Source organism: Anguilla rostrata, chromosome 18, assembly GCF_018555375.3.
Source record: "Anguilla rostrata isolate EN2019 chromosome 18, ASM1855537v3, whole genome shotgun sequence".
Lineage (NCBI taxonomy): Eukaryota > Metazoa > Chordata > Actinopteri > Anguilliformes > Anguillidae > Anguilla > Anguilla rostrata.
The window spans coordinates 21,638,034-21,654,278 of record NC_057950.1 but is presented as its reverse complement, the minus strand read 5'-3'; the positions used below and the strand labels follow the sequence as shown (position 1 = coordinate 21,654,278).

At 38.7% G+C, this 16,245-nt stretch overlaps 1 protein-coding gene and 1 long non-coding RNA gene across 3 annotated transcripts in view; one reads left to right on the top strand and one right to left on the bottom strand.

Moving 5' to 3' along the window:
• Positions 1-2,239, bottom strand: part of bcl11aa (BCL11 transcription factor A a) — a 63,315-nt gene extending 61,076 nt beyond the window's left edge. The window contains exon 1 of one of the 2 annotated variants that reach the window (XM_064317285.1): positions 1,765-2,239. In XM_064317285.1, the coding sequence (XP_064173355.1) occupies positions 1,765-1,819 (55 nt within the window). In that variant the 5' untranslated portion in view covers positions 1,820-2,239. Of the gene's footprint in view, positions 1-903; positions 1,638-1,764 lie in introns of those variants that run through there. The other variant, XM_064317286.1, reaches the window with a different exon arrangement.
• Positions 2,240-2,489: 250 nt separating this feature from the next.
• On the top strand, positions 2,490-14,843 carry LOC135244957 (uncharacterized). Its single transcript, XR_010327105.1, has 2 exons — positions 2,490-3,315; positions 14,480-14,843. It is a non-coding gene; the product is annotated as an uncharacterized LOC135244957 (long non-coding RNA).
• The last annotated feature ends 1,402 nt before the right edge of the window (positions 14,844-16,245 follow it).

Sequence of the window (16,245 nt, the reverse complement as noted above, 5' to 3'; positions counted from 1 at the left end):
GGAATGAAAAGTAGAAATACTAACCTTAAATTAAGAGCCTTCATACCCAGTCCCTGTGCATATTACACAATGCTAATTACTAGTGTACACAATATATTCATCTTAAAAATGCAGATAAGTTTACCCTTTTGTTTCGTGTGTGCTCGGAGGGAATAAATACAACGAAATCCATTTGAAAATATTAAGGTTATTTTTAAGACTTTGTCCACAACAGCGACAATTTTATGAGAATTTGTTTAACTTAAATTGTCATTGAAAAACAGTGGATTTGAGCAGAGAGTTGCGAAAAGGATGGGGGAAAAGGAGCCATAACCTCGTATTATGCGTTTCCTTTTATTCCAAACAGATCGTCAGAATATGTAGATCGGGGTGGCGGTGAAATTGATCAGGTTCAAGTTCATTTCCAGTTTATTATCGTCTTCTGCCTCCTAGCGACAAAACGCAGACACGCACAGGTAGGATACTGGACTTCAATGCAACTTGGAAAAACGCCTTTGCGGCCAGACTAACAGTTCTAAACATCGGTACTAGAGTACGAGTCTTCGAACAAGCGTAATTATAGGACGGGTTTATTATTTATCATATATTCGTCTATCTGTTGTCCGTTAGTTATATAAATACCGAAGGATAACACTGTTTCTTGTCTGGTCGACTGTTTATCTATTTTTCACGCTGTTATTTTACTTTAAATAGGACTCCGCTTGAAAAGTGGAATATATACACGATTCAAATACATCAAACCGAATTAAAGTGACATGCTCTAAAAATGTTAATTATTTTGTGCATTTACGTATTCTTCACACATTATAAGCAGCAGCTAAATTTGAGCAATCTTTGTCTTCACACGAACGTAGCGTCGATAAACCTTACAATCTAACGAGCATCATGAAGACTGTACCTTACCTTAGTAGATCCTTACAGCGATATGTTAAAATGCATTTAAAACAGGATCCAGAAATGTAGAGAGACAGAAAATAGGAAGAAAAATAATGGAGCAATGCCGTGTTCCTGTTGCTCTTTATGGAGCTCGCTCCCTATTATTAGAACAAGCGCGATTTCTAAGCATATTCTGTCTCCCTTTTAATAAAAACAAAGCGTAAAATGTATATAATCCATCCGTTTGACAATACTCTGTGTAGATATGCGAGTAAAATTACGCGCTTATTCTTTTTTTCTCCGCTTTCAGCGCTGCTGGCAGCGGGTTACGCGCACGCGGTGCTTGTAAACAGTCGGACACGAGATTTTTCCCAATCAAAATCCACTTCCACTTTTTTTGAAAATCTTCCAAAAAATAGTGCGAGAGGAGGGAATCCTCTCAAGAACATAGACACTGTTACGGGATTTTCCGATAGATATACCAAATAACTCTGGTAAAGCATGCATACCTAGACCAGTCGCCTACCTTAGCATATGCACTTAAGTGGCTAAAGCGACGGGGGCACTCAAAGCCATACCATATGCACGTAACAAAATCTTATGCAAAGAACTCCGATTTCAAAATGTTGCATATTGAAGTGAAGTACAACTTTTTCTTGGTTTTGAAGAGGAATGCACTCTTCATAGGTATGTCTTGAAGGAAATACATTTTCCCCACGCTTTTCAGTGAAGTCCACTTGACCACGATCCTCGCCGTCCAGTGTCCAGTATGCCTTTACCAAGAATTACGCTCGCCGTTACCGTTTTTCTTCTTTTATACACGCATTAAACTACGGGCAGTGAGAAAGTAATGGAAAAGACTGTGAATTACAATTTTGGTTTACTTACGCGAAAAATCCCGTTTGCTTAAGTGCTGGGGTTTGCCTTGCTTGCGGCGAGACATGGTGGTTGGTGGTGGCTTTCAGCTCGGTTCACATCGGGAGAGCCGGGTTAGAAGGGAGACTCCAGAGAAAATATCTTCATCAATGCCTTTGACATCCAAAATAAATTAGAAATAATACAAAGATGGCGCAGGGAAGATGGATTGTGGGATAGCCGTCATGGCTTTTTTGAAAAGAGAGAGAGAGAGAGATGAAAAAATGGCAAAAGCCCCCCTGAGCTGCAAGTTCAAGTGCGGACGTGACGTCCCTGCGAACTTGAACGTCAGGAGATGGATGGACACAGACATACAAAACATGGGCAGGGCGAAGCCGGGGAGTGGGAGGAGGGAATGGAAATAACAAAACCAATGGACACTCATTAGGGGCTGGACATGAAATGTAGACCCGAAGAAGCCAATGGACAGAAAGATCAGGGGGCCGGACAAGAGGCACAGGAGACAGAGAGAGAGAGGGGGAGAGAGAGAGAGAGGGGAGAGAGAGAGAGGGAGATGAAATGAAAGGTGTGTGTGTGTGTGTGTGGTGTGTGTGTTGGGGGGGGGGGGGGTGGACAGAAAAACAGAGTGAGAAAAGCCAATGGACAAGAGATTCAAGGGGGCTGGACATAGGCTACGACACAGAAGGGGAGGGGGAGAGAGAAATGTTTAATATAAGCGTAGTGGACACTGAGCAGGGATCCAGAGGCAGAAGCACAGAGGCAGTGAAAACACTCGCACGGTGGTCAAGCAGTCAGTAACGTGTGTGTAGCCTACGAGGACAGAAGCGTTTGAAGGGGTGAAGCTGCTTTGAAACGAAACCGGCCGTGAATAAACGATCGGGTTGCATGAACAGGACAGACAGGTTCTCGCACGCATGCAAGGCAGGGTTGTAAAAAGTATAACGAATTTAAGACTGTTGACTGGTCTTGAACAGAAAGTGTGAGTTTAGGAAAATATATGTTTTTAATTGGTCAAGTTCAAAGGGACATGCGTGCTTGTGGAGGATGTAGCTGTGGTGCTGTATGTACTAGGTTGTTGTAAAAATAAAGAAAATATAAAGAAAGGCCATATAAAGGAAAGATCACAGGGACTGCCCATTAAAAAAAAAAAAAAAAAAGCAAGGAGGTGGATGTAATAACTTTCAGATGTGCGCAGGTTGCCTTCATGCGGGGAATTTGCAGGGGGAGGGGTAAAATTGTCGTGACAATAGATTGAAAAATAAAGGGGAACAGAACACCGCCTCATCAGACTAAATAATGACAGCAAGAGACACCAGACAAATAAAAGCGATGACATGATCGTGGCTATGTATGAAGTGGGTAGGAGAGAAAAACACCCAAGCCAACTAATAAAAGTACTAGACTAGCGGCAGCGCGAGAGAATCACAGGAGCGAAACGCAGTGCAAACGCGAGCAGTACTGTAGAGATGGACTGGACAGACCGAACAGGGAAAGGGAGATTCAATGGGAGACGTAAGAGTGGATCGGGAGAGGAAGTTGAGCCACGAAGAAAAAATGTGAACAGTGAGTGAGTGAAAATATTTGTCGGGTCAAGGACAGCTTAGACATTTGCTAAGAAAGCTCGGTGTGTTTTGCGTTAGAATATCTTGTTTCCGACAGAAGCGTCAACGTTTTAAAGAGCTGTGAGGATTGTAGCTAGCATGCGCGGCATTTTGCTGTCAATTAGAAAGAATAAGCGAATGTATGGACTCATTATTGTACAACCCGCTAGTAGTCGATTAAATAATGCCGTAAATGTTGGCTATTCAGTAAACACAGACAGATAATGGTAATGATTCAATGTCTAATAGGTCTGATTTCCGTTTAGAAGTACAGACGTTCGGGCTTGTTCAGACTTAAAAAACATACTGAGCTTATTCAATGCAATGTAGGCTATAGTATGTAAAAAGTAGCTACATTTAGTCTCGCTTTCTGCACCGCACAATGGGGAACAGATAACTTCACGACCCCAAGTTATGTCGCGTATTTATTTGATAAGGATATTAACACATGCTATTATTGTTTATTTTGGTGTATGTTTGTCTTTCCCATTTTCATGTTCATATAAACGATTGCAAATGCCTCTGTCTAGTGATATATGAACGAATTGTCAGGTTAAATGAAGAACAGCGAAAGTTATATATTCATAAATTATACGACTGAACGTTGGACACATTAAATACTTTTTTAAACCACGATCAAGGCAATGCAGAGACAAGTTTAACATTTGTTTTACAAGTTTTTTTTTTATAAAACAGAGAATTCATATTCATCGGACAGATGCCAGAACAGAAATTAATAGATACAGCTGTAAACGTCAAAAACAACAATCGCCTTCAAAAATAGGCAACCAAAAATGGAAAAAGCTGTTTTAGGCTGTGTTTTTAGCGTGTTCTTTCTTCTTTTTTTCTTCTTTTTTTAACAATGTTTTTACTATTTACAATCTGCCCATCTATGGGCTAATCAACAGTAACAGATAGTGAAAGTTTCTGTCTTACTGAATGATAGCCTAAACTTGGTGCAGTGTGCATGTCAAAACGGTATGAACTTAGAACAACCTATCCTTATCCCCGCGCAGGAAGCTCTCAGAATTTCCAAAATTTATAAAAATATAGAAATGCACAATCTACATAATTAGCATACATTTCGTGCCTGAGTGAATCATATTGAACGTTTACAAATGTGTAGAAGCACATGTGTGGGCTATTATTTTGTTGTGTATAGGTTTTATCCGGGTATTTATTGTTAGCAGGGAATGGAATAAAGTTCCCCATTGAAACCGCTGTTTATGGGCTGTACTTTAATATAGTGGCTCTACACAGGAGCAGTGGCAAGACGACTGCAAACTCATTTTCTTTTGGAGTTGCGTGATTTTTCGAAGACAGCCGAGTTTAGCAGCCAGGCTCCTTGTGTGCAATTGCAATTTCCCATTGTGTAGCGACTCCTTTTGTAAAACAAGAGAGTAAGACTGCGGGTCTCATGGGGCATTCGTTTATTGTAAATACTGGGCACCTATTCTAACGCTCAGGAAAAGCACGGTGCGCCGTTATTAATCTGGAAAATACAGGCAATGTTTGTGACATTATTTATATGGACGTATTCATTAGTTTATGTCGTTTTGTTTGGGATGTTAACATTCCATTGGAATGCAGCAGATTTAACAGATTTAAAACAAATAAATTCCACCAACAAATGGGTTTATATCTAATGCTTTAAGTAATTTTCTCACAAAGCATAGTTCTTTCTGGATAGAATCAAAGCTATTTCTTATCATGCCACACGTTTGAGAAATTGTCAAGGTTATGGCAAGGCCTACTGTGCAATGAAAGGCAGTACAATCGAAATGCACCTGCAGTAAAAATGTGGACCGACTCCCTCTACAACAAGATACAGCCTAATCATGGCTTTACGAAACAAACATTCAAGGCTTGGGATTTTGTAAAATGCAATAAAAGGAATTAGCAATCTGACAATCAATGACAGCTGTGCAGAAGTAGGTTATTTTCTGACAAGGCCTATGAATTCAAAATGAATTCAGCCTAAATTTCCACGACACAGATTAGGTTCTTTCCACGACACAGTTTAAAGAAATCCATATAAGAATGTATCCGTTCAAGCTGTAAGAATCAATGTCCAACGAGTGATTATTATTATTATTATTATTATTATTATTATTATTATTATTATTATTCAAAACAAATAATTTGAACACCCCCGATTAAATAAGTAAATAAAAAGATGATTCAGATGATGCGTTGTTCTGCGACTGCCTTTTGTACTGGGTTTGATTGCGAAAAGCCCCGATGGGTGCCTCCGAGGCATAGGTCTGTCTACGAGGCTGCAACCGATTCAATAGCAGAGAGCGCTAACCTTGACCTCTCCCTAGACCCCGTTCCATCTGCTAGCACAAAGCTTTTTTCCTTTTTTCTTTTCCCCTCTTTTTCTACATACCCCCCCCCCTCCCGCCCTCCCCCTTCCTTCATAGCCAACATTGATCAAGGCAGATCGAGCGCTACACCTCCTCACCCAATTCCTCCAGGAGAGTACACTACACGGCAGCGGAAAAAAAACCCTTGTGGACAGGGAGAATCTCAATATGTAAATGACAGCGCGATTGATGCAATCATAAATCAGCCAGCCGTTGTTAAATATATTGGAGTATCCATCTAGCCTACAGTGCAGTCTGACATGCATCACCCCTTTCTTCGTGTGTGCAAGTGAGAGTGCCTGCACCAGATGACTGATGGACAAGGGAATGAAAATATTTTAACTGGATATGTTGCGCACGTTACAGTGATGCACACAATCATAAACCATACATTTAATAAAATATTAATTATTCGGTTACTGTGCTCGCGAACCTCACTGAGGTTTGCAGACCTCTCGGTCTTTCTAACACCTTCACCCAATAATTCAATGTGTGCTTTTGCAACAGTTAATAATGGATAAGAGACATGGTATGCTAAATATAAGCGCACTGTAAATGTATATATTCATATATTTCTGAACCTAAACAGTGGATTAAACATATAATACCTCAAGAGGAGAAAGGGTGAGTGAAATGCGGGGTAGTCACGTGCACGCCTTCCACGGGCAGCAGCTCGGAGAAAATTGACTGACTGGCCGCTTGGGCGCATTTCAATATATGGAAATGACCAGGGGCTTATGCGATAAATCAACGCTCAACACTTTGTCATTTTTCTTTTTCTGCTTCACTTTTTCATTTTTCCCTTTGCCTATTCATCAGCTCCTCTGGTTTGCGCAAAGCTTACGCTTACACGTGGGCTATAACCTGCATGATAAAAAAAATACACTGTGTGTATGTTTGTGTGTCATTGAGCAACCTTGAAACATCTGCGTTTTCCGCCTTCATTAGCTGTATTTCATTATTATTTATTCCTTAGTTTGTTCATCCTGATCTGTAGAAGTCGAACAAAAATTATATATATATATAAAGTATATATATATATATATGTTGTAATTAAAAAAATATGTATACAGTTAAAGGCCACAGTTAGCATTTTCGGCCTTCAGTTTGGATATGAATAAAGGATATGCAAACCATGATATTTTTATATCAGCTTCAACCATTCACTCGCAATACATTCTGTCTAATATGACCTGAAATCTCACGTAACTGAACGAATGACTAATTACATTAAGGATACTTAAAAACTTTAAATGGAAGGGTCTGTTTGAACTGTAGAGTCTGGCACGCATGTAGTTAGTAAGCGTCTAAACTTAGGGCGCATGTGGATGCCTGGGGCTTACTGCGTTTTGACCAATTTGCCTCGTGTTATGTCTGTTATTTAAACCAGGGATAGTAAAAATGTCGAATGACGTATCACATGTTCCCTTACCATTTAACACACTTGTGGCATGACGAAGTATCACTTTTCAAATATTCTCCCATAAACTGGTTTGTCCTGTAGTCACCACTTACCAGTAAATGGGCTAAATTCCATATTCGATTCAGCTCGATTTTGTTCTCAGAACTAAAACGACGGTCATATTCAAAACAGTAGTAATAAAAAAGCCTAGAGCCTATATTTTCGTTAGATTCTCGTCATGAGATTGCTTGTAACTGACATTTTAAGCCCGTTTCTAGATTCCCATCGTCCGGCGAGTAGCGACCCCATAGCCCAAACTGAGAAATGACATTCAAACTGCGCGCGCAGTCCGTCCCCCAACCCCCAAAATTGATGGGTAACGAATAGAGGGAATTAATCTATAACGGCGCTCGCTCAAGATTCCCGTTTATATTTAATCGCATAGCACCGCTGCTCCCTTTCCTTTTTTAAGGGGGGGGGGGTTAACAATCTGACAATTGTGTCATTTTGACGTAAAGAAGCACTGCATCAATTTGCTGACAAACACACTGGTCACTCCACGGCAAACACTCGAGTGTCTATGCACCCACTTCAGTTTGTTTGTGGTCGGTCTCGAGCACACAGGGCTTCATTGAAAAGTGTTTTGATTGAAGTGTGGACAGATGGGGAGCGGAGAGGTTAGCTTTGCCAGACCTCAAACTGACCTCTCCGGATGGAACTAAATAAGTCTGGCCTTGAAGCAAGTCCTAAATTACAGTCGTGCATTTCAAAGATATAGCTATCAACATTTTATTGTCCTCGTCTTCCCCCTGGCCATTCCATCGTACTGAATTGACGGAATTTAAAAAATCACAGGGAACAGCGTGACTAAGATCTTGAACTTCTAACATTGCTCTTCGCATTACTTAATCAGGCAGCTAATTTCGAGTCATTCTATGTCCACTTCCGAGTGAGTTTAAAAGTCAAAAAAATATTTTATATAGTTTCTCAATGTGTTTGTTACGGCAAACTTAACATAACATTGAATTCCCATAAAACACTTTTTGTCCATGTACAGGGAATATCAATATATTAAACAGCTACAGTTCACAGTTTATTTTGTTCCTTACCTCAATTCCAAATTACGCAATTTACATGTGTTACATGTCATCTGGACACATGCTTCGCGTTAATGAGATTCACATGCGGACTCATGCGTTACACATGAACAAAGAAAATGCCTGTTTATGCCAGTAGCTACAACATAACAATATCACGCCACTAAAAAAAGTATATGGCGAATCGGGCAAATGGGAAAAAATACGCAGACAATGAAAAAAAACAGGAATTATCCTAAAATCCTTGGTAAGTCGGGCCTTGCCTTTTCGGGAAATTTCAAGCTTTAGTAGTTCAGACAGATTCACAGGCTGACAATTAATATTAATGGATAGATTTCACAATGTGGCATTATCACATCGTGCTATGGGTGGGCATGCCATCTGGGTTTTGGCAGGTATTAGATTTAATCAAAGGGATTACTTGGCTATGGGTGAAATTACAAACCTGAGCTGGTTAGTCTTTTTTTATATAAAAATCAGGACATGTGCGTGTACCCGCGCGTGTGCGCATTCCTCTACCCCAGGGGAGGACCTAGGAGTAAGCATCACACTACCACACCTGAAAGCATAAGCAATCGCGATGAATGCGGAACCTACTTGCACGCACGGACATGGACACATCAGTTTATTTTATTTATTTATTTTTCACATTAATTGCATTACGCCACCCTAAATTCAAATCGGCATGTTTCTCTGACGTACTTGCTCATCCTCCACGTGAGGTTCGTGGATTCCACCGAGCAATCTTCATCAATCTGTTGTAATGCATGGCCATGTTTATTGCGGTAGTAGTTAAGTCGTTGTTAATTTTACACTAAACGGTTGTTATGATGATGAATGAGGAGGCTGCGATGGTACACAGGGGACTCCAAGCATTTAACTGTTGTTGAGCGAGAAGGCCTCCCTTTATTTTAGCGCATGTACCATTGAGGCCGCGCGCACAAAAAGCACCGAGACTGCATTGTAGGGGCATTCAACATTACGAATTTGTTGATTATTCATATTTCCTTGCAATGGGAAAATTTTTGAGCCTATCTGTGTTCGAGTAAAACCGTCTTAAAAGATAAGGGGGACTTTCTCGGCCACGTAAGGCATGCTTTGTAGAGGTGCATTCAAAAATGCGTATCACTCGTCTTGTCTGAACAAGACTTTACGGAAGCAAGTTCTAGTATTAAGCTATTTTACAAGGTAATGAATGGGTGCCATCTTGAGGTCAAAATACGGTAATGTAGCGTCGGTTAATATTTCGTTTCTTTGCTTGTTTGTATTTCCCTTGAACATGCCATCACCATTCAGAAGACTTTGTCACTGGAATTATTTATATTGTTGCAATTATACGGGTATTCGGGCGTTAAGCAAAACTAGTTTTGTGTTTGACATTATACATTGATTATTGAGGGAAAAAAGAATAGCATATGTTTCCTTTTTTCAAGTGACCGATAGAACGTAGACTATTGGCCAAGTAAGGCGCTGTACGTTATGCAACGGTTTTTGGTTCTGCACATAGATTATTTGATCTAAGAGGTGCATATGCTAAGATTGTTCATGCTTCTCCAAGCGGTCATCTTGAAGCACAATCAATTAAAAAATATATACTACTGGAAATTAGTCGTGGGAAGTATGTTGTGGGACAGGGTTACTGCATTATTTTGTGACACTGGGTTAGTTTATTTTCTATCCAGTCTATTCAGTGACTATCGGAACCTGTTTAAACGGGTAGGCTATGTTATTCCACAACTTTTTTATTCGGCTATCCTATTCGTATTTGAGGGAGATAAGAGGCAAATACAAAATAATCTCAATGGGTGTGTGCTTAACTTTGGTTCTAAAGCCAAAGTTTCGGTGAAAGTCCGTTAATAACCTACAGGTATTTAATATTAATGACAATTAGGTTATAAACTGTTTTGGTTCATCAGCCGTAAAATAATACAAAAATATCCCGTTTCAAATTAGCTGCCGTTAAGTACTTGCGTGAATTAAACCAACCCTCACGAAACTTCTGGCTCTGCTTAGCAAAGGCTTTAACTTCTGCGTTTTGTAGTTTTCATTGTAGGCTACTTTGTCCACGGGGATTGGTGATGGTTGCAGGACTCAGATCAAAAGCTCCCTCTAGCGTTTAAATACACCAGGGTCTGTCTTCCACTTCAAGTCGCAATTATTAGCAGTATCTAATAGCACTTGCTGTTTCTCTTAATAGTGTTTACAGTAGAAATAGTGGTTTGGTTGATAAGTTCCTCCGACACAGAATTTGAAGTCGAAAAATTATGTTATTTTCTGTTTTTCAGTTAAGAAAAAACGCACAGTTTGCATATAGGCTACCTGTGTTGATATAGCCTACATGTAAATACTGCACCTTATATACTCTACATTAAACAATGCATTTATCACATTGCGAAGATGTTATCTGTGAAAGTGAAAGCAGTTTGATTGAGCGATAGCATATAGCTATTTGCCAAATTTTTATATTGACATCTCGTCGTTTAGTAATATCATCCTTTTGTTTCTTTTTTTGTTGGAAAATGTGTATTGGAAAAGCCTTACGTTTATATTCAAACAATACTTTTTATTCATAAGTTGACTTTCCTCTTTAAGAAAGTCATCAATCCAATCTTCCCAACAAAAAAATAAAACGCCCAGAGATCATATTTGAGAATTAAACAAGCCACGAGAGAATCATAAGCATAAGCATGATTTAACAATAATAAAGCAAATGATGCAAAAGGTTCATGCTGGATCATAATAGTGTTTTTTAAAGATTACAAAAACTTTATCTGCAGTTCATCCAGTGTTTCAATCGGTCTCAATTAAATAAATTACCATAATTCTAGCACCTCGAAGCTTTTACAAATGTATATGTCGCGTATAGCATGGTTTTAGATATTCCTGTAATAAGCCTTGCTTGGTATAGGAAACAATTACACTGAAGCTCGTTGCGCTTTGCTGACTGAATCGATCATCTGGTTCACCTATGCTTTGTATAAAAATAATGACAATAATAATAATAACTATAATATAATATAATATAATTATTACAATGATGCTTTCACTTTACTAGCTCGGGATTTTAAAAAAGTGGAAACACTGCAACATAAAACGTTATTACTATTATTGTTATTATTATTGTGTCCTCACAACTGTTCTAAACCATCAGCATATACTACAATGTATAACCCCCTGAAAACGTCCCTCTAATAAGTAGACTATCTGTTAATTTCATTTGGAGGCACAGAAGGGACGTATGCGGATTTTTATTGCTTTTAAGGTAAATTAATTTTTACTGTTTATCCTTCTCCGTGGCGTTTATTACCTTACGTTGAATGAATGGGATATAACTTCAAGAGATTAGTGATAAGTCATGTATTTTTAATGAATATCAATAGAAGAAACCCCAAGACATAGCTTGCTATCTAATTTGATTAAACTGTGCTTAAGGCAAGCGAAGGTCTCTGACGAGGGAATAGCGTTATAATGACTTTGAGAGTATTATAGCAGCCTGTTTTAATGATTTAATGAACTGCCTATGTATTTAGTTCACTGGCTTTTAAATTATTACCAGCCACGAAAAGAAATAACTAATTTCGACACGATTTCCCACTTGATATCCGTCTTTAATGTTAGAACAACGCTGTATATGTCCACGTGGCTTTCGTTTAGCCGAAATAAAAGGGGGAACAACTGTGTAGTATTAAGGGCTAGAACACTTGCAAGCAAGATCATTTGAGAATGATTCATATTAAACTCCAGGAAAGGCGGCTGGATTTTCAAGATATAAGGAATAACAACTTGTAACAACATAACGTATATATGAAGAAGCACCAAAACATATGTGTGGAATATAATCATATATGTTAAATTATCGTTGAGGAGGCGAGTGTGATAAATAAAGATTTATACTCTCCCTAACTGTATACAACTCGCTGGAATGATTCAGAACCATGGACAGCGTCACAACAGTCTGATGGTTGCGTAGATAACATTGGTGTATATGCAACAATTGTTGGATCCTAATACTATCACTTTGAATTCACTGCACATTTGTGGTGAAGTATTGTAATTGTCGATACACAGCTGCTTGCTTTACGTTTTTGCTCAAGGCGCAAGGAACAGAACTCTAAAACTGATCTCTAACTTACTGGTCTACAGTATACTGTATATGGAGCTTGAAATTATTACTAGGTTCTGGTGGGAATTATGTGCGTTTGAAACGATTTGCCGATTTCTATGGACGAAGCATAAACATAATATGGTCCCCATTCAGAGAATATTTTTGTGCTCCACCAATACAAGTAGTTCCCATGAATATAATTACACCTTTTTGTAAAGACCGCATATATGCACTGCCGTGCTCGTGTACAACGTCTATACCTGCGGAAGTATTTTATGGGTACCAGAATCGCTGTTGTGTATGCATGTATAATGTATTTCTTGTGACTTTTAAACAGACCGATGTTTCAACTTCTGCTAAGGGACAAACAGACTAGGAGGTCAATGCGACCTGGCAAATGCAATATTAATCAAATCACGCAGGCGCTGACCGCAACGGAAGCACTTGATAGCAGGGAGCCTGGAATTATTATTCTGTAAACCATCAACACCAGCCATTGCAGAAACCTCAAATAATGCTTATCCACCGCTAAAACAGAGCCATTCTTGCACTTCTGTGCTGATTAAATTAAACTTAAACTAAGAAACCAAGATTCACACCATATAGAGTGTCTTACATTGGTCCTCAAACTATTGCTGTGGCACGCAGACTGTTTTCATGATACTGCAATTTTTTAAAATGTCTTTTGGGTTCACTAATCCCCTCCTCAATGTATTTTAAGATGAGGGAGGAACATTTAGCACCAGGAGGTCAAATTAATTAGCTCGACAAAGCATTTTGTTCCCCCAGCCGAAAGCATATAGTTAGCAGTCCAACGTCAAACTCAGACTCTGCACATGCCCCGAGTTGCTGATTTGCACACTCCCTTTCTCCAGTTCTGCTATCGCCGGCGTGATTTAAAGGCACCAGCGCTCGAGGCATCAGAATCTGTAAAGCCAAACATTAGAGGCTCTTAATTATCTTAATTGCCAATCTAAAAGAAGATTGATGTCAGAGTTTTCACCAGCCGTCCTTCTCAGAGAAACTCATGCGGAGTCGATATCAACTTCATTCGTTAATGGAAGGCAGAGCAGCAGCTACAAGCATCAGTGAACTTGCCCTTCGATGAACACACATATACCTCTGACTCAAAGTTTGTGTATTTTAAATATCTTACTATTCATCGTGGCCTTGCACAAACATGCATAGCACCACCACAGTAGTACTAACAGTATTTCTGTAAAACAATAATTAAAAAACAATAGATGTCAAGAAATGTTTAGACCTCAATCTTTTTTGCTGTGTATGTATCTGCATACAGATGTTTGTAGAATTATTCTTGTTTGTAATGACATATTTAAGATGTCTATATTATTTTACAGTATATGCACAACCGTGTACATATTGTATAATTTTGAAGGAAATAATGCCATGTTAAATTTGTTTTGTGAGGACTTTGAAACTCAGTTCATACATTTCTGTACACTAACATTTCACACAATTATCATGTTAACTTACATTATATTTGATTACTACTACCAATAATGAACACAAATACTGACCCCAGTTTGTGAAACTTATATATATAATTATTTGTGAACAGTAACAGTGGAAAATCGTAGTAATGTGACCCAGCTAGACCTATTTTATATCTTTCTAAGCAGTGGCTAATGTTTGCATTTCTCACTGGGAAGTCTAAGGGCCAAGAATAATAATACACCAATATTGGCCACAAGCAGTGACTCAACAAAAAACTGCTGAAATTGGCCTTTAGTGGCAACTGACTGATTCATTTAATTACAGGCATTTTAGCAGACACTTTTTTAGAGTGATGTACACAACATTTTTTTTTAATACAGTACCCTTTTATACAGCTGGATATATGCTGAAGCAATTCAGGCTGAGTACCTTGCTCAAGGGTACACTGCAGTGTCCTATCTGGGAATCGAACCTACAACCTCTAAATTACAAGCCCAATGATTATACTTCACAACACACTCATATTTGATTAAATTAGATATACCAATCTATGTTTCACTCCTGGCAGTTGGCATAGGGCAAGTTTGAGACTGCAGAATTTATGTAATGGATCCTTTATTTGAAATAGAATTTTGTAAGCCACTTTCGCTAAAAATGTCTGGTAAATGACTGAATTTTTTTATTTTTTGTTTATGCAGGAAAACCCCTTTGAGACGTCATCTCTGTGTTTACTGCTGATGGCTTTGGATGGAAATGCGCCTATCGGCCTATCGGGGAAATTCATTGGGACCATCAGAATGTCAGCACTGGACGCTGATTGGTGAGATACTGGTGGGGAAATGCAGCGTGGCTCCTGACTAGCGTGTGCCAATGGTAGCTTTGTTAATAACAGCACGACCGGTAATGTGACAGATTTGGCCGCTAAAGGTGACCATCATCCACCATATTCCCAAATATGCAAAAATGGACAAACCAGATCTCCTGTACAGGCTGTAATATCATACAAATATGTCATCCTTTATGAATCTAACCATGTATAATAAAATAAAGTGGCACCACCAATATTTTGTATATTGTATATTTTGTAGTGTGAATTTTACTACTTTCTTCGATAACGTGTAATAAACTGACATACAGGTTGGAAAAATTGTACACTGCCACATGGATTTGAAACACATCTATCACATTTTTGCTGTGCGAATCCAACAAAAAAAAATTTATATGAACATTTATACCAATCTTGCTTGGTACAACCCATGACAGGAAGAAACTACTGATGAGGTATACGACACCTAGATAACACGAGTGCATAGACTTATACGCAAAGAGGAAAGAAACTAATCACTTCAGAGAAAGCCTGAGATTGTCATGGTTTTGGCTGATACCACCATTTATTTTCGTACTGCGCCTTTTCTTCAGTTATTACGGCCATTGGTTTTTACATGCGCCTTTTCTTCAGTTATTACGGCCATTGAGTTGATTAAATTATACACGTGCAAATTTCTTTTTACAATTTGCACCTGTTGGCGTTCTATTTAAACCCTGAGCAAGCCGATAAGCTTTGCTTCAGTGTCACTTATGTTGCACGAAAGCCGGTATTCTGTCAAGCGAGGTAAAGGTAAAGGTAAAGGTAAAGGTAAAGGTAAAGGTAAAGGTAAAGGTAAAGGTAAAGGTAAAGGTAAAGGTAAAGGTAAAGGTAAAGGTAAAGGTAAAGGTAAAGGTAAAGGTAAAGGTAAAGGTAAAGGTAAAGGTAAAGGTAAAGGTAAAGGTAAAGGTAAAGGTAAAGGTAAAGGTAAAGGTGATTGAGTTGCGATATTGGATTGTTGTGGCTATAAAATTAGCACAACAGTCTTTAGCTTTTTTAGATTGTTGGCAACAAGTTAGTGCCACAATCTCAGCTCAGTATTCTTTCTTTAGGGTGTTACTTTTTCAGCCTCGGTTCGAGGTCTGTTTTCTTTGAGTTGCCCCGTTTTCTGCTCCGGCAGTTTTGTTTTATTTTCATACTCCTTAAACTTTAGTTTTTTTACCCAGTACGTGGGTTGTGTAGAGCTTTTCTTTGGGATACTCTCCCTAAGGAGTATTGTTTTCCTTTCCCTTATTTTTCCGCTGTCCTTGTCTCTTGAGACTTTGTGGCTATTTTACCTCTGGTTAATAGCTTAAGGAACCCCCCTGTTCAGTCGCGGTTGGTCTCCCAAAACTCCAACTCCATCACAGAGATTACAATGCTTTTTGGTCAATTTCAAAGTGGTACGAGCTTTACAGTTTATCCTTTAAAATACATAGATTTCTTTATGTATAAGTATTTATTACGAAGATGTTGGTAACACAATGTCAATTTTATGATGCAGTGATCCAAGTTATTTTCTTAATAACACAGTGCTCTCTAAAAGAAAATGAATCTTTTCAGAAGAATACTCATTGTTAACGTCTGTACTAAAAGTAAGATTTTCACAAATGGATACAG